This window comes from Macaca thibetana, chromosome 10 (genome assembly GCF_024542745.1).
Source record: "Macaca thibetana thibetana isolate TM-01 chromosome 10, ASM2454274v1, whole genome shotgun sequence".
Lineage (NCBI taxonomy): Eukaryota > Metazoa > Chordata > Mammalia > Primates > Cercopithecidae > Macaca > Macaca thibetana.
In genome coordinates this window covers 9,748,931-9,768,961 of record NC_065587.1, presented here as the reverse complement: position 1 = coordinate 9,768,961, position 20,031 = coordinate 9,748,931, and the positions used below count along the sequence as shown (strand labels likewise).

Sequence of the window (20,031 nt, the reverse complement as noted above, 5' to 3'; positions counted from 1 at the left end):
AAGCCAGGCACCTTCTCTCGTAACTATCCACCGACTGAAAATAGATTCTGAGTCCGCCCCCGCCCCTCCCCCCTTAAAATCCTCCCCCCGCTAAAATCCTCCCCTTTAAAGGGAGCCACCGGGTGACGCCGGGGGAGTTTGCGGAAGCGCTAACCGCGTTGGGGCCTAGGGCGGATCCCGTGATTGGAACAGGCCCCGCCCCCGGCTCCACTTCCCCCATTGTGTGAGCGGCTCGGGCCTAGGCCCCGCCTCCCTTCGGAGGCCCGGCCCCTCCCCTTTTTCACCCCCACCTTGGCTCATTTCCGGCCCCGCCGCTACCGCTAGCCTGTAAGGAGGATTCGGCAGAGGGAAGAAACAACAGCCGCCATCTTGTTTGTGTGCTAGGCTGGGGGGGAGAGAGGGCGAGAGGGAGCGGGCGAGAGTGGGCAAGCGGGACGCCGGGCTGAGTGCTTACTGCGGGAGCGAGAGAGTGCGGAGGGGAGCCGGGTCGGAGAGAGGCGGCAGGGGCCGAGACAGTGGCAGGGGGCCCGGGGCGCACGGGCTGAGGCGACCCCCAGCCCCCTCCCGTCCGCACACACCCCCACCGCGGCCCCGGAGCCGGGCCGGCGTCGACGCCTAGGGGGGACCATTACATAACCCCGCGCCCCGCGGCGCCTTAGCCCGCTGCCGCGGGCGGCCCCGAGCGGAGCCCCGGGGGGCGGGCGCTCCCAGCACCTGGCCGCCGGCGGTGGGGGCCGTAGCGGCGGCCGTATTTATTTATTTTCCGCGGGAGAGGAAGGCGGAGGGGAGCGCAGCGCGAGGAGGGGCCGCCTGCGCCGCCGCCGGAGCGGGGCCTCCTCGGTGGGCTCGGCTTCGGCGCGGGCGTGCGGGTGGCGCTGCTCGGCCCGGCCCCCTCGGCCCTCTGGTCCGGCCAGCTCCGCTCCCGGCGTCCTTGCCGCGCCTCCGCCGGCCGCCGCGCGATGTGAGGCGGCGGCGCCAGCCTGGCTCTCGGCTCGGGCGAGCTCTCTGCGGCCATTAGGGGCCGGTGCGGCGGCGGCGGCGCGGAGCGCGGCGGTAGGAGGAGGGTTCGGAGGGTGGGGGCGCAGGCCCGGGAGGGGGCACGGGGAGGAGGTGAGTGTCTCTTGTCGCCTCCTCCTCTCCCCCCTTTTCGCCCCCGCCTCCTTGTGGCGATGAGAAGGAGGAGGACAGCGCCGAGGAGGAAGAGGCTGATGGCGGCGGCGGAGCTCCGAGAGACCTCGGCTGGGCAGGGGCCGGCCGTGGCGGGCCGAGGACTGCGCCTCTAGAGCCGCGAGTTCTCGGGAATTCGCCGCAGCGGACGCGCTCGGCGAATTTGTGCTCCTGTGCCCTCCTCCGGGCTCGGGCCCAGGCCCGGCCCCTCGCACTTGCCCTTACCTTTTCTATCGAGTCCGCATCCCTCTCCAGCCACTGAGACCCGGCGAAGAGAAAAAGGAACTTCCCCTATCCTCTCGGGTGCCGTCGGAGCCCCCCAGCCCACCCCTGGGTGCGGGGCGGGGACCCTGGGCCGAAGAAGAGATTTCCTGAGGATTCTGGTTTTCCTCGCTTGTATCTCCGAAAGAATTAAAAATGGCCGAGAATGTGGTGGAACCGGGGCCGCCTTCAGCCAAGCGGCCTAAACTCTCATCTCCGGCCCTCTCGGCGTCCGCCAGCGATGGCACAGGTTAGTTTCGGCAGCCCCGGCCTTCCACGTTCCCCTTAATCTTTTCTACTCGGTGCGCCTTTATTCTTCCATTTTTTTTTTCTTCCTCTCTCTCTAGTTCCCTGCCCCTTAATTAATTTTAAAGGTATTTGAATGAGCGGGTCGAAGACGTCCAGTAGCCCAACCATTTTCTTTGCCTCCTAATACATTGGTTGCAACACTATGTCATATCGGTGTGTGTTCTGGAATTAGAGCTCGTAAGTGGGTGCTGTATAGAAATGGCCTGTATTGTTGCTCCCGTGCAGTTTGATTTGGGAAATGCCAATGCATTTGTGTGTAAGAACTCCTATGCAATTTAAGTTTCAATTCTTTTGTTCTTGGTAAATGAAGAATTTAGAATCCTTTCTCCTTACTGTACTTTGTTTCCTCTACTTTCCACTCTTTTCAAGATTTTTTCTCCTTTGCAGAATATTTTATGTTGAAGAATAGGGTGTAAGAAAATCTTGATATTGTGTGTGCGAGGTCGAAGATTTCAGATTAGAGGTGAAATTTAACAATTCTTTTATCTCACCTACCATTCTTAGCTTTTTTTTTTTCTTTTTCTTCTTATTTGCTTTAAGAATCAATATGGAGCGCAGTTCATTTCACATCTCCCAGTTCTTTGGTGTGAGACCAAAATGTCTGAAACTCCGGATTTTTAGATTGGGAGAACAGGGGCATGTTCTTTGCAGTTTCAGTCACTTTCTCTTTTTAGGGGAAATAAAAAAGATAAACAATTTTGTAGAGTTACGTACCTGGAAATCAAGGTTAGAAGTTGAAAGAGTTCCAGTCATCAACTACAAACATGAACTGATTGTACAAAAGTTTAAAATGTGCATTAGATTTTGTGTTTGTGTGTGTCTTTGTCTTTTTACACTTTTAAACATACTTGGAGATCAAGATTTTCGTGTAAAAGCTTTGCGGATTTTTTAGTTCATTCAGTTGTGGACTAGCCCCTTTGTCAGGAGAAGTTCAGGGAGACTTCCTCCATCATCCCTTCATTCTTCTCTTACAGTTAGTTTAATGGTGTTATCCTGATGGGTAAGGACCTTTTCTTTGCTGGGATAATGAAGATGAAGAATGGCTGGCCATCTGACAGTCCACAAGATGTTCCCCTTTACTACGGAGCATCTCTTTAACTCCCTGAGAGCAGGCTCAACGTCATCCCTCCATCTGCCAGTGAGAGTGCATAATGGAGTTAAATGTACCCTTTGAGTTTGTGGAGAACTTCGAGAGCATGTTTCTAAGTAGGCTTCATTTCAGAGAGTGAAAATGGGAAGACAGAGCTAATGCTTTGAATTCGTTGCTTTTATGAGAAAGATGTGAAGTGAATTTAAGTTAACCTGCAAAAATTGAGCAGTAGGAATCTTGCAGAGTTTCTCTTGTAACATTGATTATGCATGAACTTTGATCTGTACGTGTTCTATGAAGGTACTGTAGTGTCCAGGGAATTTTTTAGCTGGGTTTTTTCCTTCAGAATTCATACACATACACATGTCGTTGTATTCCTTTGCACCTACTAAAGTGCCATTCAGAAGGATTTTTTAGATCATCTTTAGACACTTAATCAATCACCTGTAGATTTTTGTGGTGTTTCTTTAGTATTTGTGTAATGTGGTAGTTTTTGCTTTTTAGTTTTGGTGTAACGTGGTAGGAGATTTTACATTGGAGTTAGCCAGTGACTTGGAACGTAGAGGAAACTTTTTTATGTACTTTGAGGAATCCTGATTTGAGCAGCTTCGTCTTGGAGCTGTATTGTAATACTTCTGTTAAGGTGTGCTACTGCTTTCTCCATGTCAGTCTGTTTTGCTACTTGAAATATCTTCGAATAATTACAAGAGTTCTAAATGTATCAAGTGGGCTTTTACAGTTTAAAAAACCCTCAACATTGAGATTAATTCATTCACTCATAATACTCAGAGTTTATCTTAGTTACTTTTCTAAATTTTGTAATGAGGGTTGACTTCCTCCCTCCTCCCCAAATCAAGATTCTACTCCAGGAATTCTTTGGTGTACAGTTTTTAATTGTAACCAGTCTGGGTTTGGGGGAGGGGAGAAATGAGTATAAAGAAAATACTGTCCCTCTGTGAACTTACTTCAAGCTGGGTACCATTATACCTTTTTTGTTGTTTGTTTGTTTTAGACAGAGTCTCTCGCTCTGTCACCCAGGCTGGAGTGCAGTGGCGTGATCTCACTACAACCTCTGCCTCCAGGGTTCGAGCAATTCTGTCTCGGCCTCCCTAGTAGCTGGGACTACAGGCGCAGACCACCACACCTGTCTGATTTTTGTATTTTTAGTTGAGATGGGATTTCACCATATTGGTCAGGCTGGTCTAGAACTCCTGCCCTCGAGTGATCCACCCACCTTGGCCTCCCCGAGTGCTAGGATTACAGGTGTGAGCCACCTGGCCAGGGGTACCATTATATCTTGTTTGTTTGTTTTTTTTTTTTTTTTTGGCATTCTGCAGTTTGTAATATGTTTGCAGGTAACTGTTATTGGAGGCACATCACCTCTTAAAACTTTAAATTTCAAACTTGTAACTTTTGATTTTTGAGTTGTCACTTGGGTGAAAGAAAATTTTTCCTTGATATTATGGTTTTTGTCTAGAACTGGTTGAAATAAGCCCTAAATTCTAGCACGTAGGAACTATTTTTTTTTAAGTGATTTAGGCTTGCAAATCTCGTGATGTAAATATATCCACCAAGAGCGTTCTGATGTCAGCTTTAAAGGAAAGAAAACTGGAATCCAATGGGATGACATGCTAAAGTGTTACAAACCAAATTAGTACTTAAGTTTCAACGTCTGCATTTCTGTTTAATACTCAGATATTCTCCTAAGAAATTTCCAGGTTGATTCAAATAAGTTAAACTCAACTTTTACGTGTTGGGATGGGGAAGAGACTTATTTGTAGTCTTCACACCTTTATGTTCTTGTTTCAGTATTTGCATTTGATCCATTGAAATTTTTATTTCATTTGGTATCGTTAGGGTAAAACATCATTTGAGAAATGACATATTTTTCTACCTCTCCTCCCTCCAAAAAAAGATTATGAAAGCCGCTTGTAAACTTTTTTTTTGTAAAAATGACCACAAGACTGGAAAAGTTAATGTTAGGCAAATCCTGGAAATATTTTTTGGAGCTGTTTCTGATGATCTGAGTGATGGAAATGATGGGGTCATCTGTTGTCTTCATTATTCAGTGAACATGTTTTGTCACTGCTTCGTAAGCACTTAATGCCATATGTACTTAAAAAGCACCTGGAAAGATAGGATTTTAGGATCTGGCATATAATTAAGTAGGGTAAAGATCCTTCTGGTCTTGGTACAGTTTTGTGACCCTGAGTTTTGGGCTTTTTTTGTTTTTTGGGTTTTTCCCCCATTTCAAAGACACAGGGCAGATAGTATATAAAAGCATACCTGCCTTTTGACCAGTAGATTAATGTACACAGTGGATAAGTGGTAAGGATTTTTAAAATGTCAGCTCTCCTTTTTTTTGAGACAGAGTTTCAGTCTTGTTACCCAGGCTGGAGTGCAGTAGTGTGATCTTGGCTCACTGCAACCTCCAAGCGATTCTCTGCTTCAGCTTCCTGAGTAGCTGGGATTACAGGTGTCTACCACCATGCCCAGCTAAGTTTTGTATTTTTTAATAGAGACAGGATTTCACCATTTTGGCCAGGCTGGTCTCGAACTTCTGACCTCAGGTGATCCACCCGCCTTAGCCTCCCAAAGTGCTGGGAATACAGGTGTGAGCCACCACGCCCGGCTGTCGGCTCTATGTTGTTAAAATGCCATTGTGTGTTAGTGATTCATCATCCTAACCAAAACATTTTGTTCAAGACCATTTATTTTCCAGCTCTGTAACTTGTGATATACTTTGTTTTATTTTATTTTGGCTTGAATGTTTACATTAGAGTTTGCATCTGGAGTCTTGCAGATACAGCTCCTTGATTTAGTGAGGCATTGCTCTCAGTATTAAATTGCAAAACATTTTACTAAAGTGCCTTAAATTTTTCTGGCAATTATTCTCAAGGCCTTGTAAGTTCATTTATAGGACTTCAATAAGGTTGTCTCTGGTTGATAATGAGATAAAGTGACTTTTAAGTTGTAACTCTTGTATGCGTTACAGTATTCCAGGAGGAGTTCATCTTCTTTTGCAGAGGTTGGAATTGTATTGGCATGTCCAGTGAATGGATAATAGGAAGGAGGGAGGAAAAGATTTCTGCCTTGGTGGCCTTTTGGTATTATTTTGTGTTTTTCTTTGCTTTTCTATCTCCTTTTTAGTCTATTTAATAAAAAGAAAAAAAATGGCAACAGCTGAAAATTAATGTGAAGTGGTACTTGTAGGGACATTAAGTGGTAAATAGCAAAGAGAAAAAAGAGTAGGAAGAATGTTGCAGATACAAGTGGGAGTGTAAAATACTTTTTCCTGGTATATTTACAAAAACAATTTGAGAGTTATTCTGCCAATTCATATACCCAGCAATTAATGGAAAAGTAAAATATGCTACTTTTTGTTTGTCCAGATTCTAGGATTTCCTCCTTTGAAGATTTCTAAAGTTGAATTTTTTTAAGTGAGGCAAGCGGTAAAATTAATGGGCAAATGAAACAAATTATACCAAGTCTAATTTTTTTTTTTTTTTTTTTTTTGAGACAGAATCTCGCTCTGTCACCCAGGCTGGAGTGCAGTAGCGTGATCTTGGCTCACTTCAAGCTCCACCTCCCAGGTTCACACCATTCTCCTGCCTCAGCCTCCCGAGTAGCTGGGACTACAGGCGCCCACCAGCATGCCTGGCTAATTTTTTGTATTTTTAGTAGAGACAGGGTTTCACCATGTTGACCAGGATGGTCTCGATCTCCTGACCTCGTAATCCTCCCGCCGCAGCCTCCCAAAGTGCTGGGATTACAGGCGTGAGCCACCGCGCCCGGCAAAAATTTTTTAACATTGAACTTCGCAGGTGATTTTTTTTTCCACTTAGTAGACAGTAGTTTTGTTCTGAAATTTTAATGGGAAATTTTTTATTACTGCTCACTTTCCCAGAAATGCTTAAGAGGATAAATATTAATTGAGGTGTTAAGCCTCTTCTGAGTAATTTGGATATAATTTGTTTTTAGATACAGATTCTTTTTTATAAATGCCCCAAAGCAATTAGAAGTAATTTTGTTGAGAGAGAGAGAGAGTAAAACTAAAAGTATTGAAAAGAATAAGAGAGTAGCTAAGAGAATGAGTATTGGAGTCGGACTGCTAGAGTTCATATCCCAGACTTGTATTTATTAACTGTGAACTTTGGGCCCAATACTTAACTTGGCTCAACCTCCTCACATTTATTCCTAACCACAACCCTGTAAGGTGGGTACCCACCTTATAGGAATCCACCTTACTTACCCAGTCTACAGGGTTGTGGTTAAGAATAAATGAGAATTCTCTTTATCAGATGCTTAAGACTATGCTTGCTTCTGTGTAGTATGTGTTCATTGTTAACTGTTTTTAACTTTATTGTTAAATATACCAGAAGGAAAGCAGTGGTAGGTGGTTTGGGGTTGTTTTGTGTTTTTGTTTTGCGATGGAGTCTTGCTCTATTGCCCAAGCTGGAGTACAGTGGCGTGATCTTGGCTTACAGCAACCTCCACCTCCCGGGTTCAAGCGATTCTCCTGCTCACCTCCCGAGTAGCTGGGACTACAGGCATGCACCACCATGCCCGGCTAATTTTTGTATTTTTAGTAGAGACAGGGTTTCACTATGTTGGTCAGGCTGGTCTTGAACTCCTGACCTCGTGATCCACCCGCCTCAGCCTCCCAAAATGTTGGGATTACAGGGATGAGCCACCACACCCAGCCTGTTTTTTGTTTTTTTTTTTTTAAGTGGATATGTAGTAGTCCCCCCTTATCGTTGGGGGATACATTCCAAGGTCTCCAGTGGATACCTGAAACCGTGGATAGTAGTGAACATAATTGTCATCAGAACATGTTTCTGTCCGTGTCTTCCACACACAAATTTAATACCTTTTCTTCTTAACTGATCGCTTGTCATGCACTGTGGCTGTGATGTTTGCAGTTTGAGGTGCAACAGCAAAACTATCGCAAATTTTTTTCCTTCTTCACAATTTCACAGATAGATTTGATCTTTGCAACCTCAGCATACAATTTTTTTTTCGTTCCTTATTAAGCCAGGAACTTTCACCTTTAAGCAGTTTACAGCTTCTCTTTGGCATATCCAAATTGCTGTCATTGCCACTCTTGCACTTAGGGACTATCATTAAGTAAAATAAGGGTTACTTAAAACTCAAGCACTGCCCTACCCCATAGTCAGTCTGACAGTCAGTCTGATAACTGAGATGGCTACTAAGTGACAAATGGCTGGTAGTTTATACAGGTGAATACATTAGACCAAGGGGAGATTCACTACCCGGTCAAGTGAGATTTTGTCAGGCTACTCAGAATGGCATGCAGTTTAAAACATTGTTGTGGCTCTCGCCTGTAATCCTGGCACTTTGGGAGACTTGAGGCAGGAGGATTGCTTGAGGCCAGGCATTCAAGACCAGCCTGGGCAATGCAGTGAGATCCCTCCGAACCCCCGACCGTCTCTAGAAAAAAAATTTTTTTAAATCAGCAAGGCGTGATGGGGTGCATCTGTAGTCCTGGCTTCTTGGGAGGCTAAGGTGCAAGGATCACTTGAGCCCAGGAGTTTGAGATTACAGTGAGCTATGATCACACCACTGCACACTCCAGCCTGGGTGACATAGCAGGACTCTGTTTCTAAAACCACAAAAATTAGTGTTTATTTCTGCAGTTTTCTTTGTAATATTTTGGACCACAGGTGTCTGAAATGGTAGAAAGCAAAACAGAAGATAAAGATGAACTACTGTGTAGATAGACTGGATAAAGAGAAAGCCAAGTGCATGATGTTCATAGAGGAGTCTTAGGAGTAAGCCTTATGGCATCTATCCAAAGGTTGTTTTCTAGGAGTATCAGAATATGGGAACAGAGCTTAAAATAGAAAAATACTGTACAGTTAGCCTTCCATATCTGTGGGTTCCGTGTTTGTGGATTCAGCCATGGATTGAAATATTTAGGGGAAACAAATGCATGGTTGCGTCTGTACTAGACATGTACAGGCTTTTTCTTCTTGTCATTTTTCCCTAAACAATACGGCATAACAACTATTTATGTTGCATTTACGCTGCATTAGATATTGTTAATAATATAGAAAGAATTCAGAGTATATAGGTGGATGTGTGTAGGTTATATGCAAATATTACATATCTCCTTTATCTCAGGAACTGGAGCATCCTCAGATTTTGGTATCTGCAGTGGAGGGAGTGGATTCTGGAACCAATTAACTAGCAGATACCAAGGGACAACCATATATACACACACACACACACACACACTCATTAAGATGTCTTGTGTACATAAGTAATTGAAATGAAAATCAGATATTCAAGGCATAATGAGAAAATGGAAAACATTGTTCTTGTTAGAAATGTTCAAGAAAAGAATGGCTTCTTGATAAAGAACTGTGTTAAGCATAATTTTTTCTTTCTTCTTTTTAGACACAGAGTCTCACTTTGTTTCCTAGACAGGAGTACAGTGGTGCAATCTTGGCTGACTGCAGCCTCCATCTCCTGGGTTCAAGCGATTCGCCTGCCTCAACCTCCCAAGTAGCTGGGATTACAGGCACCCACCACCATGCCTGGCTAATGTTTGTATTTTTAGTAGAGACGGGGTTTCATCATGTTGGCCAGGCTAGTCTCGAATTCCTGACTTTAGTCTGCCCACCTCGGCCTCCCAAAGTGCTGGTATTACAGGCGGGAGCCACAGTGCCTGGCCAATTAAGCATAATTTTTTCTGTTTTTCATTTTGTTACCTGGGTCTTTTTTTTTTTGAGATGGAGTCTCACTCTGTGGCCCAAGCTAGGGTGCAGTGGCGCGATCTCGGCTCACTGCCAGCTCCGCCTCCCAGGTTCACGCCATTCTCCTGCCTCAGCCTCCTGAGTAGCTGGGACTACAGGTGCCCACCCCCACGCCCGGCTAATTTTTTGTATTTTTCATAGAGACGTAGTTTCACCATGTTAGCCAGGATGGTCTCGATCTCCTGACCTTGTGATCCGCCTGCCTCGACCTCCCAAAGTGTTGGGATTACAGGTGTGAGCCACCACGCCTGGCAAAGAATAAATTTTTTTGAGGTAGAGTCTTGCTGTGTTGCCTAGGCTGAAGTTATCCTCCCGCTTCGGCCTCCTGAGTAGCTGGGTTTACAGACGTGAGTCACTATGCCTGGCTCCAAGAAACTTTCTTATAAAGGAGAAAAAAGTAGGAGCAGTACAGTGCTCCAAAGAATTTTTTTACAACAGTTAAGGAAGAACTACCTTTTACTTGTAGCACTAGAGATTTCTGTTTCAAAGCATAAACAAAGAATACTTACCCTTATTGTAATGTACTCTCATATTTTCTGTTGTTTTCTTTTTCTTTTTTTTTTTTTTTTTTTTTTTTTAGTACTGGTTGCAGCCTACTATATTGATTTTTATGATCCACTGTTGGCTTGTGAGCCATAATTTGAAAAATACTGGCGTAGAAGAGTTGACAAGATGGCAGTTATTCTGTATTAGGCCAACATTTTCTGTATGCTAGGCACTTATCCTCTGTACATTGTTCCTTCTTTCCTTCCTGGAGTTTATAGATAAGGGAAGAAGACTGGCATTCACTAAGTCTGGTGTGATCAGCATTGTATTTGGGAAGTACACATATAGTGGGAGGAACAGAAGGACCTAACCCAGTAGTTACAGGCCCTGGTGGCTCTCTTTGAGGAATTGTGTCTGATTTTGGGATCTCACAGATAGAGACAGGGTTAGTAAAAATGAGCCCAGGCTAGAAAGGAGACTGTGTGAGGCCAGAGTATATCCTGTTCTGGGAACCTATAAGTACTATCTAACTGGTAGGATAGCCAAAAACATGACTGTAGAGGTGAGCAAGGGGCCAATCATGGAGGGCTTATAATACAGGAATTTAGACCTTCTGTTTTACCCATTTAATGGATGGAGCAGAATTGTGTCTTAGGCAGTTAAGTAAAAGGAGGAATAGTTTGGGAAGAAGCAGGGAAAAATGGGAGGCAGGGAGACCAGTGAAACAGCTGTTTTAGGGTTCCAGCCACTCTTACCATAGAAGACGGAAAGAAGTGGAAAGATTTGAGGGAAGATGGATGGTCAACAGAACTTGGTGATTGATTAGAAGTTAGGTAGTAAGATGAATAAATCAAGGATAATTCCCAAGTTTAAAGTTTGAGCAACTCGATGGGTGATTATTTATTTATTTATTTATTTATTGACAGACTTTCTCCATCACCCAGGTTGGAGTGCAGTGGTGTGATCTCAGCTCACTGCAACCTCTGCCTCCCGGGTTCAAGCAATTCTCATGCCTCAGCCTCCCAAGTAGCTGGGACTACAGGCATCCGCTACCACACCTAGTTAATTTTTGTATTTTTAGTAGAGATAGGGTTTCACCATGTTGGCCAGGCTGGTCTCAAACTCCTGGCCTCAAGTGATCTGCTCGCCTTGGCCTCCCAAAAGTGCTGAGATTACAGGCCTGAGGCACTGTGCCCAGCTGGATAATTATTTAATAAATTGGGGAGCATAGGAAGCATAGTATTTGTGAAGTGGGTGTGCAGGTGTGATAGGGCTAGTGATGTTACATTTGGGGCATTTTGAAGTCGTGTGGTTCTTCTGAGTTGAGCAGTCGTTCTTTTCATTTGCTGCACCTTTATCTCATTTTAGCCAACAAACATTGGATACCTACCAAATCTTAGGCATTTGCAATGTAAAGACGAATTAAGGTGCCTTCTGCTGTCAAAACCTTTAGAGATACAGTGGGGTTGGTATACATGTCTACACAATTTTCCTATAAGTTACGCTTTAAAAGGTTTTGTAAATGTTCTGTTTAAAGGCAGGGGATAGGGATTGTTTTTGACAGAGTGGGTTTGGAGTGTTTGTGGAAAACTTCACGGAGAAAATGCATTTGAATAGGGTTGGTGGAAATTAAAGTAACATACCTTAGAGGTAGGGAAAGTTGGAAGAGTTTTTCAGATGGAGCTAACATGGTTCTGATGTGGCTAGAATATACGCTGTGTGGTAGGGCTTTTCATGGGAGACAGATGGGAAAGGATGTTGGGGTTCTATTATGGAAAAAGATATATGTTAAGGAATTTGCCATTTATCTTAGCATCAGGGTAAAAATTTTATGACCACGTTGGGGAAAGACTAATTCTGGTAATGCTGTACAGAGCAGCAGTAGGTAGAACCTATGGCAGGGAGACTAGGAATATGTTATTTACCTCTTTTGTAATAAGCTTGTCATTTGCCTTGGAAATTTTTGGTAAATTGTAATCAATAAAGTGAATTGTTTATTTTGTTCAAGATCCATGTTTGGTTTACCAGTTGTCATAAATGTAGAAAATATATCAGATACCAACTTAGAAACCATTCACTCTCCCTGTTATTTACAGATATGCAAGTTTTTTTGTTGTTTTTTGTTTCATTTCGTTTTTAAAGGGTATGTTTCTCCATCCAGGATTCTCTATAGGCATTCCCTTGTAACAAATCCCAAGTTTTGCTCAAAATCAGGAACTGTTCAGTGACAGTTCAGTTAGCACACAATTTAGGCTTACTATAAAACATGTTCTTGAGTTGATTCTTAAGGTGGGATTTTAATGAATAATAGTGTCTTCATCATGTAGTTTTTTGTTGTTGTTGTTTTTGTTTTTTAAATACAGAATCTTGCTCTGTTGCCCAGGCTGGAGTGCAGTAGTGTGATCTCAAGTAGCTAGGATTACAGGCGCCTGCTACCACACCCAGCTAATTTTTGTATTTTTAGTAGACACAGGGTTTTGCCATGTTGGCCAGGCTGACCTCGAACTCCTGACGTCAGACAATCTGCCCGCCTCGGCCTCCCAAAGTGCTGGGGTTACAGGTGTGAGCCACTGTGCCCAGCCTCATGTAGTTATTTTCACAAGAAGTGTCACTATATTAATACATTGAAAAAGAGCAAGGTAGATTGTCAATGTGAATTTTCTAAACATGGCCCCAGGTCACGTTCTGGATCAATTAAAGCACTTCATCTCTGTTTAAAATTCAAGACTTAAGGCTGGGCGCAGTGGCGTACGCTTGTAATCCTAGCACTTTGGGAGGCTGAGGCGGGCAGATTACTCGAGGTCAGGAATTCGAGACCAGCCTGGCCAACATGGTGAAATCCCATCTCTACTAAAAATACAAAAATTAGCCGGACGTGGTGGCAGGCGCCTGTAGTTCCAGCTACTGGGGAGGCTGAGGCAAGGGAATCTCTTGAACCTGGGAGACAGAGGTTGCAATGAGCTGAGATTGCGCCTGGACCACAAGAGCAAAACTCCGTCTCAAAAAAAAAAAAAATTATTATTATTATTCAAAATTGAAATGTGTTGGGTTTTTTTGTTTTTTGAGATGGAGTCTCACTCTGTCACCCAGGCTGGAGTGTAGTGGTGAGGTCTCAGCTCACTGCAGCTTCCGCCTCCTGGGTTCAAGTGATTCTCCCACCTCAGCCTCCCGAGTAGCTGGGACTACAGGCACATGCCACCACAACCGGCTAATTTTTGTATTTTTAGTAGAGACAGGGTTTCGCTATGTTGGCCAGGCTGGTCTTGAACTCCTGGCCTCATGATCCGCCCCCTTCGGCCTCCCAAAGTGTTGGGATTACAGGTGTGAGCCACCACGCCCGGTGTTGTTGGGGTTTAAGAATAAACTTCAAGTTAATCTCTTTCCAAAGTATGGGTACACCTTTTGATGTCATGATAGAAGGACCATGTTAAGAATACATATTTTGAAATTTGCTTGCACTTTTGCCCTTTCACTATTGGATTTCAAAATTCAATAGCTGCCAGCATTTGTAGCTATGTAATCCTGTATAATTACCATCTTTTATCCAAATTTGTATAAAACTTAACAAGTTATCCTAATTTTTTGGAAGTATTAGAAATCTTGTTTATCATGGATATTTTATTTTATTGCTTGGATATTTTATTTTAATTAAATGTTAATTTTAATTAATAGCTATTTATTTTAATTAATAAATGGATATTTTATTTTAATTATAAAATTAAATTTTATTTTGGATATTTTATTTTAATATGGATGGATATTTTATTTTAATCCAGCATGGATATTTTATTATAATTAATGTTCCTTCAAATTACGTAGTTTGAAATGTTTGTGCATCTTTATTTCCTTGCTAGGTGGGTTGTTTATATGATAATTCTTCATCTACGGAGGGTTAAAGTACCTTTTTTAAATGAAGTACTGAATAGAGGTTAGGAAAGTTGTTTGAACCTGATAAATTTGTAAGATTTACAAAATTTTCTCATTTCAAAAGCTTCAGTTTTAAAATTTCACGCTTTTTAAGCATCCGGTGTAAGAGTAGGAGTGTCTGAAAGCAATAAGAATAAGAAGTCTTTGTAAGATTGGTAGTTTCAGTGTTTAGCCAAACCATTATCACAATTAGAATGACTAATGTAAGTTTGATTTTCAACTCCATTCTTTTTTTGTTTTGTTTTTTAAAAAATTCCAAATCTCTAACCTAGACTAGGTACGGTGAGTGTTCTGATCTCTGACCACCTCATTACTCACTTTGTTCTCCCCACTTTATTTCAACTGCTAAACTGGCTGAGCTTTTACTCCTCCCCACCTTAGGTTGTCCACCCTTCATCTGTCAAGCTCCTACTCATCCCGTGGACTCAACCTCTGGGTTAGATGAAAGAAAAGTTTGAAATGTCCACTCTTTAAAAACATTAAGTGTTTTTTGTTGTTTGTTTGAGACTGGGTCTCGCTCTGTCTTCCAGGCTGTAGTGCTGTGGTGCAATCTTGACTCACGGCAACCTCGACCTCCTGGGCTAAATGATCCTCCCACCTCAGCCTGTAGCTGCACCACTATGCCTGGCTAATTTATAAATTTTTTTGGTAGAGACAGGGTCTTGCTATCTTACCCAGGCTCGTCTCAAACTCCTGGGCTCAAGCGACCTGCCTTGGCCTCTCAAAGTGCTGGAATTACAGGTGTGAGCCGCCTACCTAGTCTGGCCTAAAAGCATTTTTTTATTTTTATTTTTTGAGATGGAGTCTTGCGCTGTCGCCCAGGCTGGAGTGCAGTAGCGCGATCTTGGCTTACTGCAGTCTCCACCTCCAAGGTTCAGGTGATTCTGGAGCCTTAGCCTCCTGCGTAGCTGGATGGCGTGTGCCATCACCCCTGGCTCATTTTTGTATTTTTAGTAGAAATGGGGTTTCACCATGTTGGCCAGGCTGGTCTCAAACTCCTGACCTCCGCCATCCTCAGCCTTCCAAAGTCCTGAGATTACAGGCGTGAGCCACCGTGCCCGGGCCTAAAAGCATTTTAATGCCACGGAGAAAGCCAGCTAAAGGGAGGGAGGAGCAGTAGATGAATTCTGTGGGATTTGAGAAAATTGACTAGATTTGAAATAATTAATAAAAGTATTTTACTTAATGAACACAGTTTAAGAGAACTGAGTTGATTTTACTTCATTTTACCTAAATTACAAAGGTAAGTGTGTTTATTCAACAAATAATGTGTGAGCCTTTTAAGTTAAAAAAAAAAAAAGTAACTGAGAGAGATACTAATATAGTAGAATTAGATTTTGAGCCAAAATTATTTTAATTTTCAATTGCATTTTGTGTCATAGTTAAGTAAATAGAAAATTATCTGATTTATGTTCATAGTGCAGTGTTTGGGATTATATTTTTAATGGTCCTAATTTTAAAGGTTATGCTTCATTTATATATACTACTCCATTTAATTTTTCACATATCATTGAATTGTTTTGATCCTTTGATTTTTGGAAAGGCTAAATGAACAGTTTTTTTTTTTAATTTATTTGGAGTTTCGCTCTTGTTGCACAAACTGGAGTGCAATGGCGCAGTCTCAGCTTACTTCAACTTCTGCCTCCTGGGTTCAAGCGATTCTCCTGCCTCAGCCTCCCAAGTAGCTGGGATTACAGGAATGTGCCACCACACCCAGCTAATTTTGTATTTTTTTCTTAGAGACAGGGTTTCTCCATGTTAGGCAGGCTGGTCTTGGACTCCCGGCCTCAGGTGATTGCTTGCCTCGGCCTCCCAAAGTGCTGAGATTACAGGCGTGAGCCACCACGCCTGGCCGCCGAGTTTATTTTATAAGGGATTATTATATGGTTAAATCTGTTGTAAGGAGCAGACCACAAGAAATAATAGGAGACAGCAAGGGTGATCTACAGAATCAGTATGTAATAATGAAAGGATGTTTTGACTCAACACTAGTTTCCCACGTGTTTAATCCAAATTCAGTTGTTGTTTAAGTTGTCACATTTCTAATACATGGTCCATTGGGTAAACTATGTATTAGGCTAAACTTTTCTTTTTCTTTTTTTTTTTTTTTTTTTTTTTTGAGACAGGGTCTCATTCTGTCGCCCAAACTGGAGTGCAGTAGTGTGTGATCATGGCTCACTGCAACCTCAACCTCCTGAGCTCAAGCAATCCTCCCATCTCAGCCTCCTGAGTAGCGGGGACTACAGGTGTGCATCACCATGCCTGGCTAATTTTTGTATTTTTTTGTTGACACTGGAGTCTTTCTGCATTCCAGGCTGGCCTTGAACTCCTGCATTCAAGCAACCCTCCAGCCTTGGCCTTCCAAAGTGCTAGGATTATAGGCGTGAGCCACGGTGTCCAACCTATGCTAAACTTTTCACATCAGATTTAAATGTGTCTTGTCCTGTTGTACTTCACCATGATTGGACTAAATGTACACTCAGATGAAGAAACTTAAAAAAAAAAAATACTGCTCCTTGTGAGGCAGAAGAAACATTTTACTGAAAGTCAATTTTATATTGGAGCATCATTAAAGGCATAAAGGAACTTGTGAACAGACTACTTGGTAGAAGCAGCCTGGTAATGTTGATTGGTTGATACTTTAGTAAGCAGGAAATGTCTTACTGGAGATAGTTCATTCATTTCAACAGTTATTTGTGATACTGTTTTTTAATATTTGCCGTAGGATAGTTAAAAGGTGATGGACAAACTTCAGATTAATGAATTTTTAATTAAATATAAACGGGGCAAAAGTAGATAAATATCTAAGAGCTCACTTTACTATCTAGAAAAAATACTTGCTGGCCCAGCGCCATGGCACACATATGTAATCCCAGCACTTTGGGAGGCCAGGGTGGGAGGCTTGCTTGAGCCCAGGAGATTCAGACCAGTCTGGGTAACATGGTGAGACCGCCACCTCAATAAAGTTAAAAAAAAAAAATTAGGTGTTGTGATGTGTGCCTTTGGTGGCAGCTACTGAGGAGGATTGCTTGAGCCAGGAGGTGAGGCTGCAGTGAGCTGTGATCCCGGCACTCCACTCCAGGCTGGGCGACACAGCAAGACCCTGTCTCAAAAAAAAAAAAGGGAAAAACATGAGACAGCAATCAAATACAATAGATTTGGCTTCAGTACAGATTAAATTAAAACCCTCGCTGTAGGCCCTAGAATAACAAAGACTTCCATATTACTAAAGCTGATTACTATTTGATGAACTCTGTACACGTAGCTAGTATGGACTTCTGAGGTTGTTGAAATTAATGAGAATAATACATGTGAGGTGCCAAGAAAAATGCCTGACACGTTGAAAGTGCTGGATAAATGTATGCTGTCATCATTGTAAGCTGGGCTGTCTCCTGATAGTGTAATGAGTCCATTGAATAACAATAGGTAACATGTTTATAGTGCTTAGTGTGTGCCAGGTGTTCTAAACACTTTACATTTATTCACTCATTTAATCACAAATAACATACATTTATTTACTCATTTAATCACAAATAGCATGAAGTAGGCACTTTCCTGTTATGCGGAGATGGAAACAAGGTTATTCCCTGCATTTTTTATTTTTTATTTTTTATTTTTTGGCAGAGGGAGGAGGATGGGGATGGACGGAGTTGGTTTTTTTGGAGCTTCTGAGACCCCAGCTTCAGGCGGTGCTTTTTTTGTTCCCCCAGAGATGGAGTCTCGCTCTGTCGCCCAGGCTAGAGTGCAAATGGTGCGATCTCGACTAACTGGAACCTCTGCCTGCCAGGCTCAAGTGATTCTCCTGCCTCAGCCTCCTGAGTAGCTGGGATTACAGGCACCCGCCACCACACCCAGCTAATTTTTGTGTTTTCAGTAGAGATGGGGTTTCTCCATGTTGGCCAGGCTGGTCTCAAACTCTTGACCTCAAGTGATCCGCCCGCCTCGGCCTCCCAAAGTGCTGGGATTAGAGGTGTGACCCACTGCGCCCATCCCGTCCTTTTTTTTTTTTTTTTTTTTTTAAGTTATTGAGACAGGGCTTCACTCGGTCACTCAGGCTGGAGTGCAGTGGCAGGATCATAGCACACTGCATCCTCTACCTCCTGGGCTCAAGCAGGCACTTTGAGTAGCTGGGACCTGTAGGTGCATGCCAGCATATCCGACTAATTTTTTTTGTTTTTTGAGACAAAGTCTCACTCTGTTGCCCAAACTGGAGTGCAGTGGTGCCACTGCAACCTCCACCTCCTGTGTGCAAGCGATTCTTCTGCCTCAGTCTCCCGAGTAGCTGGGACTACAGACACGCGCCACCATTCCCGGCTGATTTTTTTATTTTTAGTAGAGATGGGGTTTCACTGTGTTGGCCAGGCTGGTCTTGAGCAATCCGCCCGCCTCGGCCTCCCAAAGTGCTGGGATTACAAGACGTGAGCCACCGCATACGGCCTGCATCCAGCTAATTTACAAAAATTTTTTTTGTAGAGAGGTGGTCTTTCGCCCCTCGGCCTTCCAATGTACTAGGATTATAAGCGTGAGCCACTCTGCTGGCTTTCTTTTCCTTTTTATTTTTTCACACTTCCAGTGGTCCTTGGGATCTGTGTATACTTTAGAATCAACTTGTCCAGTTTCTTGACAGACTTTAGAAGTCTGTTTGATAATTGCATTGAATCTGTAGGTCAGTACTGGGGAATGATGTCTTTAATACTGAGGATTTCTGTCTAAGTGTTTGAGATACTCTTTTTAGGCAGCCTTTACTTTTGAGTTTACACCTGTTTTATACATTGTCAGTTTTTTCCTATGTTATAAATCTTTTTTTTTTTTTTTTAATTTGAGATAGAGTCTCACTCTGTCACCCAGGCCGGAGTACAATGGTACAGTCTCTGCTCACTGAAAACGCTGCCTCCTGGGTTCAAGCAATTCTCGTGCCTCAGCCTTCTCAGCAGCTGGGACTACAGGCGTGCACCACCATGCCTGGCTAATTTTGGTATTTTTAGTGGAGACAGGATTTCACCATGTTGGCCAGGCTGGTCTCAAACTCCTGACCTCCAGCAGTCCACCTGTCTCAGCCTCGCAAAGTGCTAGGATTACAGGCGTGAACCACTGCGCCCGGCTATACATTATTTTAAAAATTACTTGTAACCATTTGTTGCTGCCATACAGAAATTCACTTTGATATGTTTATATTTATGGTATAATCAGTCACCTTGCTAACCCCTCAGAATTTCCAGTTGTGTGTATTTCTTTAAAATTGACAATGGTTGTGTATATTCATGGGGTATAGTTGATGTTATATATATTTGCTTTGAATTTTTTATGTCAACAGTTATATTATCTGCAGACAATAAGTTTTGTTTCTTCCTTTTTCTTTCTTTCTTTTTTTTTTTTTTTATCGAGACAGAGTTTTGCTCTTGTCATCCATGCTGGAGTGCAGTAGCACTATCTCAGCTCACCGCATCCTCCACCTCCCGAGTTCAAGCGATTCTCCTGCCTCAGCGTTCTGAGTAACTGAGGTTACAGGCATGCGCCACCACTTACCGCAAATTTTGTATTTTTGGTAGAGACAGGGTTTCTCCTCAGGCTGGTCTGGAACTCCCGACCTCAGGTGAACACCTGCCTTGGCCTTCCAAAGCGCTTGGTTTACATGCAAGACCCACCATGCCCGGCCTTTCTTTTTTTTCCTTTATAGAATTTGTAACCTATTTTTTTATGTGTGTGTGTGTGAGACGGAGTCTCGCTCTGACACCCAGCCTGGAGTGCAGTGGCACCATCTCTGCTCACTGCAACCTCTGCTTCCCGGGTTCAAGCGATTCTCCTGCTTCAGCCTCCCAAGTAGCTGGGACTACAGGCGCCCGCCACCACACCCAGCTAATTTTTTGTTTTGTTTTGTTTTTTGTTTTGTTTTTAGTAGAGACGGGATTTCACTATATTGGCCAGGCTGGTCTCGAACTCTTGACCTCAAGTGATCTGCCCACCTTGGCCTCCCAAAGTGCTGGGATTGCAGGCGTGAGCCACTGTGCCTGG

The 20,031-nt window shown here is 43.2% G+C and overlaps 2 protein-coding genes across 3 annotated transcripts in view; one reads left to right on the top strand and one right to left on the bottom strand.

Moving 5' to 3' along the window:
- The window catches only part of ST13 (ST13 Hsp70 interacting protein), a 285,343-nt gene extending 285,256 nt beyond the window's left edge, over positions 1 to 87 (bottom strand). The window contains exon 1 of the mRNA XM_050806005.1: positions 84 to 87. The gene's annotated coding sequence lies outside the window, so the exon portion shown is untranslated. The remainder of the gene's footprint in view (positions 1 to 83) is intronic.
- Positions 88 to 266: 179 nt separating this feature from the next.
- The window catches only part of EP300 (E1A binding protein p300), a 92,449-nt gene continuing 72,684 nt past the window's right edge, over positions 267 to 20,031 (top strand). Inside the window, exon 1 of one of the 2 annotated variants that reach the window (XM_050805796.1) lies at positions 267 to 1,678. In XM_050805796.1, coding sequence (XP_050661753.1) covers positions 1,585 to 1,678 — 94 coding nt within the window. In that variant the 5' untranslated portion in view covers positions 267 to 1,584. The remainder of the gene's footprint in view (positions 1,679 to 20,031) is intronic. The other variant, XM_050805797.1, reaches the window with a different exon arrangement.